Below are 19,168 nucleotides of genomic sequence, written 5' to 3'. Positions count from 1 at the left end.
GAGGAGACCTCCCGATTTCAAAATTGTTCCTTACACAAGCACGCCACAAATCAGCATGCAAATAAAACGTCCAGATTTTATACTACTCCGTCCAACTGCTACAAGCAAGTAAGAAACTGTCCGCTTAGCTGCACTTGAAGCTCAACTGGAGTCGCACACAGCGCCACTGCTTCAGTCGGTACTCCCAAGGCCGTGCAGGTTGGAACACCCAAACGGCGAGATCTTCGCTTCGCTGAGCTGCGTCAAGGGGTTCGCCTTACTAGAGCAAAATAATACACTTCGAGCAGACATTACAAAATTTACAATCCAATTCACCAGAAATCATGGTGCTAGGATCTCATAACACCGTCGTGGCAATTATACGCACAACATGCTCCTCCTCTCCAAACAATTTGACCAATGAGAGACAGTTCTCATTCAAAGAATACCGTCCAATCAATCCTGGCATTCGAACCAGAAGGGTGGACGGTTGCTAGCCGATAAATCATAAGAACATAAGAATTGCCGCTGCTGGGTCAGACCAGTGGTCCATTGCACCCAGCAGTCCGCTCCCGCGGCGGCCCCCAAGGCAAAAACCAGTGCCCTGAGACCAGCCCTACTTGTGTACGCTACAGTTCAGCAGGAATTTGGAGGGTGTTTTCCCCTATGACAGACTCCAGAAGAGCGTTCCAGTTTTCTACCACTCTGGGTGAAGAAGAACTTCCTTACATTTGTACAGAATCTATCCCCTATCTTGGAGAGGGTGAACAACCTGTCCTTATCTACTAAGTCTATCCCCTTCAGTACTTTGAATGTTTCGATCAGGTCCCCTCTCAATCTCCTCTGTTTGAGGGAGAAGAGGCCCAGTTTTTCTAATCTTTTACTGTACGGCAACTCCTCCAGCCCCTTACCTATCTTAGTCGCTCTTCTCTGGACCCTTTCGACTATTAATATGTCCTTCTTCATGTACGGCGACCAGTGCTGGACGTAGTACTCCAGGTGAGGGTGCGCCATAGACCGGTACAGCAGCATGATAACCTTCTCCGACCTGTTCGTGATCCCCTTCTTAATCATTCCTAGCATTCTGTTCTCCCTTTTCGCCGCCGCCACACATTGTGCAGACGGCTTCATCAATTTCTCGATCAGAAATCCCAAGTCCCTTTCCTGGGAGGTCTCTCCAAGTACCGCCCCGGACATCCTGTACTCTTATCGACATGAATTACTTTACATTTATCTCATCTGCCATGTCGATGCCCATTCCTCGAGCCTGATTATGTCACGTTGTAGATCTTTGCAATCCCCCTGCGTCTTCACTACTCTGAATAACTTCGTGTTGTCCGCAAATTTAATCACTTCGCTCGTCGTACCTATGTCCAGATTGTTTATAAAGATGTTGAAGAGTATGGGTCCAAGCACCGAGGCCTGCAGCATCCCACTGGTGATGCTCTTCCAGTCTGAGTATTGCCCATTCACCCCCACTCTCTGTTTCCTATGGTACAGCCAGTTTTTAATCTACGTGAGTATTTCTCCCTCAATTCCATGGCTCGCAATTTTCCGAAGTAGTCGTTCATGCGGAACCTTGTCAAACGCCTTCTGAAAGTCCAGATATACAATGTCAACCGGGTCACCCTTATCTATCTGCCTGTTTACTTCCTCGAAGAAGTATAGCAAGTTCGTCAAACAAGATCTGCCTTTACTGAAATCGTGCTGGCTGGTCCTCATCAGACCGTGTCCGTCAAGGTGATCAATGATGTGGTCCTTTATCAGCGCCTCTACCATCTTCCCAGTACTGAGGTTAGACTTACCGGTCTGTAGTTTCCTGGATCTCCCCTCGAACCTTTTTTGAAGATCGGCGTAACATTCGCCACCTTCCAGTCCTCCGGAATCTTTCCCGTTTTGATCGACAGATTGGCTATTAGTTGAAGTAGTTCAGCTATGGTCCCTTTCAGTTCCTTGATGACCCTCGGATGGATGCCATCTGGTCCCGGGGATTTATCGCTCTTAAGCCTATCAATCTGCCTGTATACCTCTTCTAAGCTGACCGTCAACCCTGTCAGTTTCCCGTTTTCACTTCTAGCTTATAACCTGATGGGTTCCGGTATGCTGTGTATATCCTGGTTTGGTTGACAGCTGCTGTTCCAGAGTGAGTGGGTGGGTGGGATGGAATTGCTGATTGTACTGATTTGTTGGTTTGTTTTATTGTTTGCTCTATGTTTAAATTCAATATAAATGATTACACATAAAAAAGGACCACTTTATGTGCAGAATTTGGATTTTTTTTCACAAAATTTTGAAATATTTAATGCAGAATTCTGCCAGGAGTAATCAGTAGTTCAGAGGTATTTTGGGGCATTATGGCCTATGTCAAGTCTTCATTATACGAGTTGGTTCATGGTCTTGTCTTGATTATTGAAGCTCCTTCTTTGTTGAGCTATCCAAATATACTATTAACTTCATCCAAGACATTGAAAATACAGCTATTAAGATTTTTGTAGGGGCTGCTGTAATTGCTATTTTTCCCTTTGGGTTTATTGCTAATTGGAAAATTAATTTCATAACCTAATTTTAAAAAAAAAGAGAGTGAGGTTTGAAGACTTATCGCAGAATTTTCTTAACATGAGAAATCCCATGTAGTTGTGTGAGCCCAGAAACTTTGTTTCTCGATCGTTAGTAGCGCTCCATAGTTACTAATGCATGATTACCGTCTTTTCTTTCAATCCAGCAGATACTGAGGAAATACAGGAGATGAAGAGGGAGGAGAATCGAGAAAAATGGCTTCTAGAAATTGAACCCATCCCAAGACAATCAGGAAATGTCAGTGAGAATATTTCCCAGAGGAATGAGAGTCGAAACGCAAGGAATTATCAACAGGAATCTGAGAAGAAGCAGAGAGACCCTGCAAGAGACTCCTTGGATGCAGTCACTGAGTGTGCAAAAAGTGACAGGGAACTCACAAACATCCCTGAGCTCCAGAGACATCCGAGAGAAGAGATATCCTTACAAAATAAAAACAGCAACCAAATGTCTTTTAAACTCCACCAGGGAGAGAGGAAAGGGAAGAAATCCATTCTACATGACACCTGTGGAAAAAGCCTTGGTAAGATATATCATTTATTATTGCCCAAGAGAATCCACCCTAGGGTGATACCCTTTTGTGTTATCAGTGTAGAAAAGGTTTCAAACGAAAGGTGAACCTGAAATACAGCAGAGAACGCATGCTGAAGTGAAACCTTTTAAATGTAGTGACTATATCAAAGCATTAATTCCTTAGCGTCGACAGCAGATGAATCCAGAGACTAGTGGGATAGCACACATCTATCAGCAGGTGGAGATAGAGAACTGACTTGCAGGTGTATATCTTGGATGGAATCCCTCTTGCCAGTCAGTATGCTCTATCTCCAGCAGGTTGGATGGTTGCTGTTCCGATGGTTCCTGAATCTCTGACTCCTGTGTGGAAAGGCAATTTTCCTGCTGCTTAGACTCCAGTTGAGTTCAGGGATGTCGGCAGATTACAGTTTCGACTTTGGGGGCAACACCTGGATCCTCCCAGGTCCCTTCCCCACCCTCACCGCTCGTGGAGAGAGTTTCCTGGTCCGGAGGGCTTCTTTCCAATAAGAACCCCCCCCCCAACCATTTGGCTTGGACCAGGTTTGCCAGCACAGCGTTGTGGCTTTGGTGCTGGAGTGGGCCTTTCAGGACAGGAGCACATGAGTACCGTTGTGTATTGTTTGCCGGGAGGGGGGGGAGGCATGGCAGCGGAGGCAGTGAAACGCTGCTCGCGGTGCAGGAAGTGCTGCTCTATTTTGGGACTTTTTCATCCGGCTGTGTGGGAGACGCGGCTGCAGTGGCTTTTTTGGCACTTGAGGGTGCGCCTCCTTCCCGCACCAAAGACGTGCTTGGGGAGAAGAAGGCAGGACAGCTATGGCCGCAGCTTTGGAGGTACGGCCGTACACCTCAGCCACGGCTTCAGGAAAAGTGCTGACTCAGGGAGCGTCAGCTCCGGAAGGGCTTGCGGCCTTAGGTAACCTCTCACCGGAGTTTGTGCTTCTGCTGCATAAAGTTTTTTCGCAACAAGGGGCGGGATGGGGGGGTGTTTCTCCGAGGGAAGCCTAGCCCAGGGGACGATGATACAGCCACAGTATGATCATAAAGGGGCCAAGAGGCGAGGGTGCCCGAGGCTGATGACTTTGCTTACCCGGAGGTCTCTTTTCCTATGTTCAGTTCCAGGATGCAGGACATGGATATAGAAGAGGCCGGAGGGGATACAAAAGGAAGACAATAATTTTAAAATTAATTTAACAGCTCAAGATCTTGCCAACTACTTCTGCAAAAAAATCAGTGATATACGTAAAAATTTTGATCATACCTTGCCAGAAGTTTCCACTGATAGCTCAAACAATTGTCATCTACCTCTTGCTAAATGTTCCACTTTTAACCTTCCATCTTTAGTGGATATTGAACGTCTTTTTCAAAGAGTCAACATAAAAGGCTCCCGCCTAGAGATTATTCCTCCATCAATCCTAAATAATTTTTTTTTCCTGTTTCGGCCCTTTTATACACTCTTTTATATTAAAAAGCCTTAACACAGGCTTTTTGCCATCATCATGGAATCCGCAATAATTTTTCCAATAATAAAAGATCGCAAAACAAGTCCTGAGGAAGCCTCTAATTACCGCCCCATCGCTAACATCCCATTCCTGGCGAAACTAACAGAAAGAGTAGTATTCGACCAATTGTCTGACTTTGTTGAATCAACCAATGTATTACATTCCAACCAGACAGGGTTTAGGAAAAATCATAACACAGAATATTCACTGATTGGTCTAACCACAAACATAATTTATCATTTAGATCATCATAATTCCGTTATCTTTTTTTCTTTGTATCTATCTGCAGCATTTGACACTATCGATCACACCCTACTTCTGGACAGGCTAAAATCTATAGATGTCTGTGACCAAATGTTAGTGGTTTACTTCTTTTTTGTCTGATCGATTATCTACGGTGCATTTCAACATTACAATAAAGATGTGCGCAGAATTGAATCGGTTCAGCGGACGGCCACCAGGATGATCTCGGGGCTCAAGGGTCTCTCGTACAAAGAGAGACTGAACAAATTGCAGCTCTACACTCTCGAGGAACGTAGGGAGAGGGGAGACATGATCGAAACATTTAAGTACCTCACGGGACATGTCGAAGTGGAAGATGATATTTTCTTTCTCAAGGGACCCTCGGCCACAAGAGGGCACCCGCTCAAACTCAGGGGCGGAAAATTTCATGGCGACACCAGAAAGTATTTCTTCACAAAGAGAGTGGTTGATCATTGGAACAAGCTTCCAGTGCAGGTAATCGAGGCAGACAGCGTGCCAGACTTTAAGAATAAATGGTATACCCATGTGGGATCACTACGAGAGTCAAGATAAGGAAATTGGGTCATTAGGGCATAGACAGGGGGTGGGTAAGCAGAGTGGGCAGACTTGATGGGCTGTAGCCCTTTTCTGCCGTCATCTTCTATGTTTCTATAATCAGAAAGTTCTATGACATCACAATGCAGGTGTAAAGAGCCTTAGCCTATAGGAAGAGGAGATGCAAATGTTAAGAGCCTTAGCCAATAGGGAGAGGAGGAGAGAGTGGCTGCTGCAGACACCAGAAAGTATTTCTTCACAGAGAGAGTGGTTGATCATTGGAACAAGCTTCCAGTGCAGGTGATCGAGGCAGACAGCGTGCCAGACTTTAAGAATAAATGGGATACCCATGTGGGATCCCTACGAGGGTCAAGATAAGGAAATTGGGTCACTAGGGCATAGACAGGGGGTGGGTAAGCAGAGTGGGCAGACTTGATGGGCTGTAGCCCTTTTCTGCCGTCATCTTCTATGTTTCTTTGATCTCAAAACCCTTTACTCTTAATTATGGCATTCCTCAAGGCTCCATTCTGTCTCCATTACTATTTAATATCTTTCTTTCACCCTTATTAAGTCTATGTCAATCTATAGGCTTTACTACTTACACATACGCTGACGATATTCAACTGTCCCATCCTTTAAATCCATAAAATACAGAAGAAATACATCAGATCAACAAAAACTAGAGAAAATGAAAAACTGGCTTACCTCAAACAGACTAGCTCTAAATATACAAAAAACAAAAGCTCTACTTTTTCCATGGAAACGGGATAAATCTGAGCATTCCCTTTACCATTACCAACATTCATCTTAGTATCATCTTTAAAAATACTTGGGGTTATTATCGATGACAAATTTTCTTATCGCGAATACATAAGTAACACTGTTAAATTCTGCTTTTATCGATTACGTATGATTCGTTCTATCTCCAAGTTCCTTGAACCAAAATCTTTAAATATTCTAATACACTCACTTGTCATTGCTAAGCTTATTAATAAATATTACCCAAAAAGAAAAGAAGCGTTTACAGATAATTCAAAACATTGCCATTAAACTCATTCACAATGGAAAAAAATATGATCACGTAACTCCTTTTTTGATTGATTCGCATTGGCTTCCCATTAATCATCGTATTACTTTTAAAATTTTACTTCTAGTATTTAAAACTGTCCACCAGCGAACCTCAATTTATAAATAGAATGCTCATTCCGTATAACACATCACGTTTTTTTTTTTGTTTTTATTTTGTTTTTATTGCCTATCAAGGTTATCTAAGCGGTTTTTACAATCAGGTACTCAAGCATTTTCCCTCTCTGTCCCGGAGGGCTCACAATCTATCTAATGTACCTGGGGCTATGGAGGATTAAGTGACTTGCCCAGGGTCACAAGGAGCAGCGCGGGGTTTGAACCACAACCTCAGGGTGCTGAGGCTGTAGATCCAACCACTGCGCCACACACTCCTCCGATCCAAAGCTCAAGGGCTTCTGGTGGTTCCTTCCTTAAAAGTTATTGGTACCAGACGACATGACATGGCCCCCCCAAATCTGGAATACTTTACCACAATATATAAGAGACGAAAAGGACCTCAGCCGATTTAAAAATAACCTAAAAACCTTTCTTTTTAAAGATGCTTTTAATCTTTAAACGGAATTTATACAGTGCAGCAGACATCTTTTAAAAAAATAATAATAATAATTTAAAAAAAAAGGTTTTTTTTACCCCTCCTTATGTTCTTTCCATTTATGGTTCTTTTTTCTTCTTTAAAGCATCAATTTTGTAACTTTATCCCTTTATTCCTCACGTATTCAATTTTGTCTGTATGTTTTGTCCGTCTAACCCATTATAACTAAATTTTTAAACAGTATGTTGAATTGTATGTTTATTTTATATTTTACTGTAAAGCTCTGGACTGCATATTTCCCTGACGGATACAGAGGTGTGTGTGTGGGGGGGGGGAGCGGTGCCCAATCCCCTTATGGCAGGCACTAGGTGGCCACCTAAGACCTTTCCTGTACATGGAATTAATTTCTGAGCAATGGACTGTGCCAGGTGGCAAGGGCTATGCGTTTGTTGTATCCAGTGGCTCTTGAGAAGCAGGATAGATTTAGGCTTCCAAAGGTGGACGCTTTAGTGTCAGTGGTAACTAGGAAAACTACTCTACCGGTCGAGGGAGGTATAACTCTGAAAGACCCTCAGGATAGGAGGATTGAGTTTTCTTTAAGGTCTTCATTTGATGTGGCAGCCCTGACTCTTCAGGCAGCTGTGTGCAGTTCTTATGCGGCACGGGCCTGTCTTCAGTGGATCCAGCTGTTTACTAATGGGGTGGTAGAGTCCGGTGGGGCTCTGCCCCCAGACTTTCTCGATGTGGAGTCAGGGCTGGCGAATCTGGCCGATGCCTTATATGATATGATTAGGGCTTCAGTCAAGCAGATGGCTCTACCAGTGGTATCTAGGCTGATTCATTGGGCAGCGGATGCCACCTCGAAGTTAAGCCTGGTACGACTTCCCTTTACGGGCAAGTTACTGTTCGGAGAGAACCTGGAGAAATTGGTGAAGGATTTTGGTGACTATGTCTCAGAGGTTGCCGGAGGATAGGTCTAGAGGGGCACCTCAATCTCATTCTTCTTGGTTACGTTTTCAGGATAGCAGGAGGTATAGCCCAGGGAAATCAGCATATAAGGCCTCCTATATGGCGGCATATAGTGCCAGGTCCAGGGTTGTGCAGATGCGACCTTCTCGCCCTGCCAAACCCTCAGCCTTAAGGGCAGATCTTCCCCAGTTCTCACGACCTACACAATGACGGGGTTTTGGCTTCTTCTGCCGAGTGAATGGGGGGACGGCTGACCTAATTTCTAACGGAATGGGCCAAGATTACGTAGGGCCAGGAAGTCCTCTATGTAGAGCACGAAGGTTATGATTGAGAATGTTTCTTTCCAGGTGCAGATTCTTTCTGGGCATCCCTGTGGGCAGGGGCCGGATGGGAGGTTGTGAGAGGTTCGCTTCGAGGTCAGCGAGTCTTGGGGTCAGGGTTTCTAGTTCCTTGCAGACAGAAAGGTCGCGGGGGAGGTGGTGGCAGAAAATACTGTGCTGGGTTTCAAACGCATGTTGGATGCACACCTTCTTGCAGAACATATTGAGGGATACAGGAAAACCGGGACTCCAAAAAGGAGCACCTAAATGGGCCTCTTCGTGTGCGGATCGCCGAACTAGATGGACCTTGGTCTGATCCGGTGAAGGCGTTTCTTATGTTCTTTGAGGGCCCACCAGTGGGTCAATTGGTTCCTCAGGAAGCGGGGACTCAAAGGAGTATGTTCTTTGGTTCCCTTGCGTCGAGATCCCTGGCTCCCCAGCAGGCTCGGGAAGTAAGGTAGGCCCCTCGGTCCTCGAAGGGCCCCATGGTGATTGTTGAGGAGGTTACCTCTCCGGCCAGTGAGGGGGCACATATTGCTTCAACTGGCTCGCTGCTCAAGCGCAGTGGGGTGTATATTTCAGGGTTGTCTGCGGCCCTCAGGTTAGACTCCTTGGAGGAGGTGGTCACAGGTCACTCCGCTTCGGTTGCGGGGGACACCTGTCTGCTTCACACAGGAGTAGGTTCAGGGGGATACTCCCTTCCGCTGTGGTCTTACAGCCTGGCTATTGAAAAGTCGAGGCTACAGCGTAGGGGATATTCCAAGCAAGTTATCTCTACTCTGTTGCAGGCAAAGAAGAAGTCTTCCTCTACGACTTATGCTAGGATCTGGCGGGTGTTTGAAGCTTGGTGCATTCAATTAGAGATTTTTCCCTTTCAGGCTTCCCTGTCTCAGATTCTTTCCTTCCTGGAAGAGGGGGTTGCAAAAAGGTTGGCCTACAATTCCATTTGGGTACAAGTAGTGGCTATTGCCTGTTACAGAGGGAAGGTGTCTAGTTTGTCCATAGGGTCTCACCCAGATGTGATATGTTTCCTTAAGGGGGTGAACAGCATTAGGCTGCCTTTCGGAGGCCGTGTCCGGATTGGAGTCTGAAGGTGGTCCTTGGAGGTTTGCAATGGGTGCCTTTTGAGCCTTTGGATAACGTGACATTCAAGGATGTTACCATTAAAGGCGATTTTTTTCTGATAGCCCTGGCTTCGGCCAGGCGGGAATATGAGTTGCAGGCATTGTCCTGCAGGGATCCATTCTTATGTTTCTTGGAGGTCGGAGTTTCGATTCAAACAGTTCCTTTCTTCCAAAAGTGGTGTCTCCTTTTCATACCAATCAGGTCCTCTTTCTACCATCCTTTAAGGAAGAGGATTGATTGGGGGTCGAAGTTTCCTGCCTTGCATTTGCTCGATGTAAGGAGAGTGCTCTTGTACTATCTTCAAGTTACTAATGATTTTCGGCGTTCGGATCACCTCTTTGTGCTCTTTTTGGGTCCTAGAAAGGGTGTGGCGGCTTCCAAGGCCTCAATGACTCGTTGGGTCCGAGAGGCTATCTCTTCCGCTTATTTGTTGGAGGGTAAACAGTTGCCGGAGGCTCTACATTCTCATTCGACAAGAGCAATGGATACATCTTGGGCAGAGTCCAGGTGGTTTTCCTTGGAAGAGATTTGTAGGGCGGCCACTTGGTCGTCTTCCAACACATTTTCTAGGCATTACTGCTTAGATATGGCGGAACGCTTGGAGGCGTCCTTGGGTGCTTCGGTGCTCGTGGAGGTGGCATGTTCACCCCACCCAAGTTAAGGTGGCTTTGCTACATCCCACTAGTCTCTGGATTCATCTGCTGTCGACACTAAGGAAGAAAAAATTATGTCCTACCTGTTAATTTTCTTTCCTTTAGACGCAGCAGATGAATCCAGAGGCCCACCCAGTCGGTATTTTTCCATGATTTTTTTTCTCTTGCAGGTGAGGTTTCATGGTTGGGGTCAGGATTTCTTTTGCTTATGGGAAAGAAGTTTGTTAAGCTACAACTTCATTATCCGGATGCTTGGACATTAAGCGATACTGACTGGCAAGAGGGACTCCACCTGCGAGTCAGTTCTCTGTCTCCACCTGCTGGTAGATGTGTGCTATCCCACTAGTCTCTGGATTCATCTGCTGCATCTGAAGGAAAGAAAATTAACAGGTAGGACATAATTTTTCCTTCCTAGGGATGGGCGACTAAATTTTTTTTCTTTTCTTTTCGTTCCTCTTCATTTTTGTTTCAAGGGCAAATATCACCAAGAGTGTGAATTATTTGGAAATAAACACCATCAATCCACAATGGCATTTAATGAATTTCAAAGTGCCTAATTTTTTAGCAATCTTTTTTTTAAACCAATCTTTTTTTCTATAATGAGTTACTGTACTACCTCTATGGTCTTCAGTTCCAGCCAACCACCAGTCAAATTATTTGAAGGCTTTTTTTCTTTTCTGGCTTTTATTCATCATCAGACCTTAGTTTTTTAAAGTGCTTGTGCTCTATACTCTATCTTGTGCAATTCATTGAACTTTTTATATAAAGCTTTAAAACTTTAGCTATTTCTTAATTCTTTTTTGAACCTCGAAAAGCTAAAGCGGGGAGGAGGAAGTGAGCCAGGGCCTGCCTGCTGCCTGCCTGGGGGGTAGATAGGGAGGAGGGAGAGGCTGGGGCCTGCCTGCCTACCTGCCCTCCCTGCCAAATTAAAAATAGGGAGGAAGGAGGGAGAGGCCGGGGCTTTCCTGCTGCATGCCTGGGGGGGGAGGTCTGCCTGCCTAACTACCTGCCCGCCCTGTCCCTACCTGCATGCCAGCCACTAGGCCTGCCCTGTCCCGGCCTACCACTAGAGGGGGAACAGGGTACAGAGCTTGGCAAGGAGTTTGGGGTTGGGTGCAGAGCCTGGCAGGGAGAATTTGGTTCAGAATGTTTTTTTTCTTGTTTTCCTCCTCTAAATTTAGGGTGCGTCTTATGGTCAGGTGCATCTAATGGAGCAAAAAATACAGTACTTTCATAAGTCTACATCTAAGGGAGAACTACCTTTATGGGTGGAACGAGGTTTCCTTGTGAGCTTGGAATAAAGAGCAAAAAGTTTACTTGAAAGATTTTGAGATAGATTGAGTTGTTTAGAAAAAGTCTTTTTTATGGTGCGGTATACAAACCTAAGGTTTAGTTTTAGTTTTAGCTTTATCAAATCACATCACATATTGCAGTGTTGTATTTGTGCCAGGGTCGTTCATATTTACAGATCTGTGATTTAATTATCCGAAGGTCTCGATGATACCAAGGATTAGCTCACCAAGAGATGGAAACATATTTAAAGGGATGCTATTCCATCCAGAAAATTAGTTAAGGAAGTGTTCCGAGTAGAAGCTTGGTCCTCTGATGAAAGAAGAGAAAAGATTTTTCTGGGAAAGGGATCATCTATCATAGGCAAAATCGAGAACCAGAAAGTGATCAGACCAGGGTATTGGGAAGGATAAGTGAAACTTTGATAATTTATGGGAGATCACTGAATCTAAGGTGTGAGTTGAAAAAGACATGAATTCGTTGTAAGCCTAAGTCAGATAAGAATGTGAGGAAGTTGGAGGTCTTAAGATGTGATGCTGGGTCCACATGAATATTAAAGTCACCTACGTAGATTAATAAGAGATGGGAATCTAGTGATCGTATCTGCAATGGCTTGGTGAACCTTATCCCATTCAGATGCACAGAGAGGAGGGCAATAAAATAATTATAGTTGCCTGAGTGAGAAGAAAATTCCAGTAGTAAAGCTTCTGAATAAGGTAAAGAGTTAACAAATAGCTCCTTTGCCTGAGACTTGGGTGAAATTACAATTGCCAAATCCCCAAACCTGAGAGGCAGCATTGTAATAATAGGCATAGCACCTCCTCTCTCAGACGCAGTAAAGTCTCTGTGAGGCATAAGACATCTAAATGTTGGAGCTCTTATTAGATCTTTAATAAGGTCCGCTTAGAAGTCATGGTCTGAGATTGGGTGTTGTAGAGGAGTACAAGGAAAACAACAGCAACACAGGGAATGTAAAGACAGGAGGCAAAGTCCCAATCCCTCCTGAGAGTTCACCCCAAGGAGCAAAACCTGATTCAGTTTTAGAATCACTCTTTGGCGAGTAGAGATGACATGTTTGGGTCACATGACTTGCACTCGGGGAAAGTTCGCTCAGAAGCATTCAGGACTGAAAAAGAGGAGCAGAGCAGCAATCACTAGTAAATGGTCCATCATACAAGCAGCAGTAGCAGCGCTGACCATCCCAGCACGATCCAGGCAGTGGTAGAGTCAGGTCAGACCCTGAAATTATGCGAATGTACAGTGGGGACATTCAATGCCAGTAGCCACATAGCTAACTAGACAAGTAAGAATGCTTAAATACCAGTCCTGTGTCCAGTTAGCTATGTGGGAACTGCACTGAATACCAGCTGTAACCACACAGCTTCCAGCCATCACCGATGAACCAGATTTTTAATGCCGGTAGCCAGATATGTTATCAGCTTTATAGAAAATGCTCAGTGCCCCAGCTGAATATTGACCCATAACAATTCACCAATTGATACAAGAAGGAATAAAGCTAAATGGGAGAGAAACATTCTACATCTTTATATTATGATAAAACCTTTTTATCAAACAGGTTTAAAATGTCTTCAGAGAATCCATGAAAGTGAGAGACAATTTACATATGCAAAATGTGGCAAAAGTTTTAATCAGCAATCAGATTTAAAAATACACAAGAGGATTCATACTGGAGAGAAACCATATACCTGTCCAGAATGTGGTAAAAGCTTTAATCAGCATTCAACTTTAACAAGGCACAAGAGGATTCATACTGGAGAGAAACCATATCCCTGTTTAGAATGTGGCAAAAGTTTTATTCAGCAATCAATTTTAAAAGTACACAAGAGGGTTCATACTGGAGAGAGACCATATAACTGTTCAGAATGTGGCAAAAGTTTTATTCAGCAATCAATTTTAAAAGTACACAAGAGGGTTCATACTGGAGAGAGACCATATAACTGTTCAGAATGTGGCAAAAGTTTTATTCAACCATCAGATTTAAAAGTGCACAAGAGGATTCATACAGGAGAGAAACCATATACCTGTCCAGAATGTGGCAAAGGTTTTACTCGTCAATCAGATTTAAAAAAGCACAAGAGGATTCATACTGGAGAGAAACCATATACCTGTCCTGAATGTGGCAAAAGTTTTAATCAGCAAACAGATTTAAAAAACCACAAGAGGATTCATACTGGAGAGAAACCATATACCTGTTCACAATGTGGTAAAAGCTTTAATCAGCATTCAACTTTAACAAAGCACAAGAGGATTCATACTGGAGAGAAACCATATAACTGTTCAGAATGTGGCAAAAGTTTTATTCACCCATCAGATTTAAAAGTGCACGAGAGGATTCATACTGGAGAAAAACCATATACCTGTTCAGAATGTGGCAAAAGTTTTAATAAGCAATCAGATTTAAAAAAGCACAAGAGGATTCATACTGGAGAGAAACCATATCCCTGTTCAGAATGTGGCAAAAGTTTTATTCACTCATCAGGTTTAAAAATGCACGAGAGGATTCATACTGGAGAAAAACCATATACCTGTTCAGAATGTGGCAAAAGTTTTATTCACCCATCAGATTTAAAAGTGCACGAGAGGATTCATACTGGAGAAAAACCATATACCTGTTCAGAATGTGGCAAAAGTTTTATTCACCCATCAGATTTAAAAGTGCACGAGAGGATTCATACTGGAGAAAAACCATATACCTGTTCAGAATGTGGCAAAAGTTTTAATCATCAAACAGATTTAAAAAACCACAAGAGGATTCATACTGGAGAGAAACCATATACCTGTTCACAATGTGGTAAAAGCTTTAATCGGCATTCAACTTTAACAAAGCACAAGAGGATTCATACTGGAGAGAAACCATATAACTGTTCAGAATGTGGCAAAAGTTTTATTCACTCATCAGGTTTAAAAATGCACGAGAGGATTCATACTGGAGAAAAACCATATACCTGTTCAGAATGTGGCAAAAGTTTTATTCAACCATCAGATTTAAAAGTGCACAAGAGGATTCATACAGGAGAGAAACCATATACCTGTCCAGAATGTGGCAAAGGTTTTACTCGTCAATCAGATTTAAAAAAGCACAAGAGGATTCATACTGGAGAGAAACCATATACCTGTCCTGAATGTGGCAAAAGTTTTATTCACTCATCAGGTTTAAAAATGCACGAGAGGATTCATACTGGAGAAAAACCATATACCTGTTCAGAATGTGGCAAAAGTTTTAATCATCATTCAAGTTTAACAAAGCACAGGAGGATTCATACTGGAGAGAAATCATATACCTGTCCAGAATGTGGTAAAAGCTTTAATCAGCATTCAACTTTAAAAAAGCACAAGAGGATTCATTCTGGAGTAAAACCATATACTAACTAGAATGTGGTAGAAGCCTAAATGGAAATCACATTTGAAGAGATACAAGAAGGTTCATACAGGTGATACAGAAAAAAAGTGTATATGAACATTTAGGAGTGGTTTAAGGAACAACTATTAAGCAGACATTCCTGAGAGAAAATATTGGTAAAAAATATTATAGAAAGTTTTGAGGATGACAACAAAACAACCAGTAAACCAAAGAAACATATGCTGATAACAGTACGAAACACACTCAGTGAAAAAGCCATCAATGTTGATCTTCCAATTTCAAATGTAAGTTGTAACACACTTCCACCCATCCCAGCCCCCTCCCGATGCTAATTCCACCGGACATCCCCATGCTGAACATGACAGACCCTGCAGCAGAGCCAACCCCTAATGTACTCCACAAAAAGAAGAGTCAGAAATGATTCCTACTCAACCTAATCAACCCCTATCCCCCCACCCCATCCATCCCCCCATCAGTGTACAGCTACCCATCTCCCACCAATCCACCCCTGTGGCAATTTGTGCATTACTATATAACAACAATGCTCCATCAACCCAATACCTGTTTCTCCCATCATGTCTCCACGACCTGTGAGCCCAGTTCATTTTACAACAGACTACGGACTCTCAGGCTCAGGCTACTAACCTAGGGATCCCAGGTCTCGAGGAACTGGATATGGCCCTTCCTTGAACCCTTTGAATCCAAAACTTCCCATCCGACCAACTGATGAACATCCGCCCTCCTGCGCCAGTACGATGGGGGGCTCCATGGAGGTCCAACTCTTCAGGATACCCCTCTTTGCCAGTAAGCTCAGTTTGCTATACAAATGTCTCCTACCTCCCGGCAAACCTCGATATACCCCAGGGAGGTCTAGTACTGGTTGTTTCGCATTCCCGCAATATTAAGCCCCATTGTATGTCTGATATAATCTCCACGAATATCCTTGTATGTGTGTACACCACCAAAACATATGTGCCAAAGTTCCAGCAGCCTTCCCATATTTAATACACACTTTGCTATCAATCCCCCCCACACACACACACTATAGAATAACTGCTGTTGGGTGCAGTATGCCCGAGAGAGCACCCTAAAGTCACACTCCCGAAGGGACGCTGCTTTCGTTAGCTTGAGAATGTCCTTTATTTGTGCCTGCATATTCCAGGTGTCCTTCAATTGCAGTTCCTTTGCCCACCGTTTTTTAATAAAAGTTCCACTGTTTGGCAGGGCTATTTCCTTATATATATTAGAGCTCGAATTCTGCTCTCCCAGTCCCACCCTGAAAAACTCCCAGAGGCGAGCCCCCCACGTGTGCACTTAAGGGAATCGGATCTAATGTTGCCCAGAAATGTTTTAGCTTGGAATAGGCAAATGTGTTCCCCCCATTGCACTCCTGCTTTGCCTTACACGCTGTCTGGGTCAACTAAATCTCCCTCCTCAGTCAGAACACGTTCCAATTTAGTCATCCCCTCTCTCTCCCAGCGCTCAAACACCCTGTTCTTGTTCCCAGGAGGGAATAGCGAGTGTACTCTCAATGGTATTAAGTCGGTGACATTCGGATGCCCCTCCATCTTCCTAATCAACCATCTCCACAACGCCACAGCTGATTGCAACACTAGACTATCTTTAAATCTCTGGGGCATCTGTAAAAGGGATAAATAACTGTCTGGGGCATAATATAGACACAGGAGTGTACTGCTCTGTTTGTGCAAGCCAATTACATAAGTGTTTCAACAGACATGCATAATTATAATGCTGCATATTAGGCAGTCCCAACTCCCCATCAATTAAGACAGTCTCAATTTAGCTTTTTATACGCCCAACAAAATTGTGCCAACATTCTATTCAGCATGGCCACATCTCTCTTCAGGAGCTTAAGGGGAAGTAACTGCAGCAGATATAACCATTTTGGCATTATGAACATCCGATCCAGGTTCACACGGCCAATTGGCAAGAGCGCCCGCCAGTGCTCTAACATTTGTCCAGTCTCCCGCAGCAGCCGGATCATATTCATTATATAAGGCCATCGCATCTTTAGTCATCTGTACTCCCAAGTATCTAAAGGAGGCCGATGCCCATCGTAAAGGGAAGTCCGCCCCCTCCCCATCTCTCTCTGCATTCCATATCCGAGGGAAGTACCAAGTTGAGTCGTAACCCCACATAATCCCTGAATTCCTTCATCACTTCCAAAAGCACAGGCAGCAAGCGCTCTGGCTCTGAAAGGTGTGCCAAGAGGTCATTTGCATAGGCCGACAGCTTAAACTGTCACTTCCCCACCGGTATACCCGCAATCATCAGCATCAACTCCACATCTCTAATAAACAGATCTGTTAGCACAAACAAAAGAGGTGATGGGGGGGCACCCCTGCCTTGTAACTCCCGACCATTGGCAATAACGTTTGCTCTTGGAGATGCATAGAGGGCTCGCAGTCCCTATAGGAATCTCCCACCAAACCCATTCTCCTCCAACGGGAATATGTGGTGCCATGGTTAGAGTACCAAGAAAATTGACCCCGGTCCCTCCACAGAGAGTAATATTGAAGAAACAAAGAAATCGTGGAGAGTCGATGTCTAAGATGAAGGCTTTATTCAAACAAATAATCCACCAGATGCCCCCCAGCCTCCCCTGAACCACTCCCCAAATCACCCTGTACCTTTACAGTAAGATGACAGAAGGAGAGATGCCCAGTCCCTCCTGCTTGCAGGCCCGCCACTCCAAAATGGCAGGCCTTCCCAGGCCCCAATTAACTCAGATGCCTTAGGCCCCCTCCTAAGGCTCAGATTGGCTCAGGCACTTAAAGCCCCTCCCAGGGAGCATCTGGGCCTTAGGCACCCTGCCCGGTACATCCTGGGATATAGAGGGAGGAGCATTCCTAAGGCCCCTTCCCTGGTCGTTTAAATGCCAGAGTTGGAGAATGTATAAACACATGGAAAACCACGCAGTAAGCTGTTTTCAACATCGGGTCAGCAAATTTGGTCGTTGCTAAATCAGTCAAACTGATTTAGCGACCATTGGTACGTGATTGGAACATTTAGTGTAACTAGCCCTCGGTTTTCAACTTAAAAGATATAGGTCTATTATGGAAATATTCGTAAGGTTATCATCTAAATCTTCAACCATGTTCCTTGTAATGTCACTGTAGGCCTATCATATATAGCCACACCAGTTCCAATGCTATATCAGTACGCATTCAAACTTTTTTTTATTGAGGGATTTGATAGAATATCATTTAATAGGGGCTGCATTTATAGTAGAAATGTAGCTCCCAGAAAGAGATTCTCCACTGTTAGCAGACTTATGTATGCCATTTTGGATATAGCATTATACATGATCCTAGAACAGGGGTGTCAGTCCCTCCTTGAAGGCCGCAATCCAGTCGGGTTTTCAGAATTTCCCCAATGAATATGCATGAGATCTATTAGCATACAATGAAAGCAGTGCATGCAAATAGATCTCATGCATATTCATTGGGGAAATCCTGAAAACCCGACTGGATTGCGGCGCTCGAGGAGGGACTTTGACATCCCTGTCCTAGAGGGAAGAAAAGGGAGAGAGGTTTAGCAATTGTATTAGGGCTGCACATTGATTTATCACAATTAAAAATTTTAATTGCATAAAACTTCCCCCCTTACATTTCCTTCTATACTTGTACAGTGGAAGTAAATTCTCAGAACCAATATGTTTTAATTGCTAAAATGAAAATAAATCATTTCTCTTACTGGTCATTTTAGGTTGAAACAATTTTTATTGATGAGAATAACAAATAATACAATTGAAAGGTGGCTATGCACAGACCACAGAATATAGGATCATCAAGAGTTTTGTCAAACAAATTGGCTATAAAAAACACCAATCCCCAATCCCAACAGCAAGAAGAAAACAAACACCCTGCCTGCAAGGGCCCGGGACTCTTATGAGCCCTGAGTGGCAACCCCCCAATCCCTAACATACAGCAAAAGGAAAAGAAAACCACAGATTGATGGATGACTGGGAGTGAGAACAACAATAAAGTCCCACCATCCAGGCAGCCACTGAAAACAAGAGCCAAGCCATCAAGTTCAGTACAGAAGTACTAGCACAAACATGGAACGAAAAAGCTCAATGCCAACATATGCATTCCCCAAACCCCTACGACCCTCCCCCCACCCAAAGCCCCACCCTCTCCCAAAGCTGAGCTACTGGTGAGTTTAAAGACGGAATCTAATCATTTGGTTCCGTCTTTAAAATCACCAGGCAACAAAGGTAAGAAAAATGATTTATTTTCAGTTTAGTAATTAAAACATTTTGGTTCTGAAGATTTATTTCTGCTCTTTATATTTGCTGCTGTATGAGTATAGAAGGAAACTATGAGGGGCCGCATTATGCAATTAAAAATTGTAATCACGATTGTGCAGCCCTAAATTTTATATATAAATTTTTATCTCTTTGA

At 43.8% G+C, this 19,168-nt stretch overlaps 1 protein-coding gene across 1 annotated transcript in view; it reads left to right on the top strand.

Moving 5' to 3' along the window:
* Positions 1–18,131, top strand: part of LOC117354478 (zinc finger protein 271-like) — a 65,657-nt gene extending 47,526 nt beyond the window's left edge. Inside the window, exons 6-7 of the mRNA XM_033932108.1 lie at positions 2,702–3,076; positions 12,936–18,131. Of these exons, the coding sequence (XP_033787999.1) occupies positions 2,702–3,076; positions 12,936–14,752 (2,192 nt within the window). The 3' untranslated portion in view covers positions 14,753–18,131. The remainder of the gene's footprint in view (positions 1–2,701; positions 3,077–12,935) is intronic.
* The last annotated feature ends 1,037 nt before the right edge of the window (positions 18,132–19,168 follow it).

Source organism: Geotrypetes seraphini, chromosome 2, assembly GCF_902459505.1.
Source record: "Geotrypetes seraphini chromosome 2, aGeoSer1.1, whole genome shotgun sequence".
Lineage (NCBI taxonomy): Eukaryota > Metazoa > Chordata > Amphibia > Gymnophiona > Dermophiidae > Geotrypetes > Geotrypetes seraphini.
The sequence above is the reverse complement of the archived record's forward strand: the minus strand, read 5'-3'. Positions and strand labels throughout refer to the sequence as shown.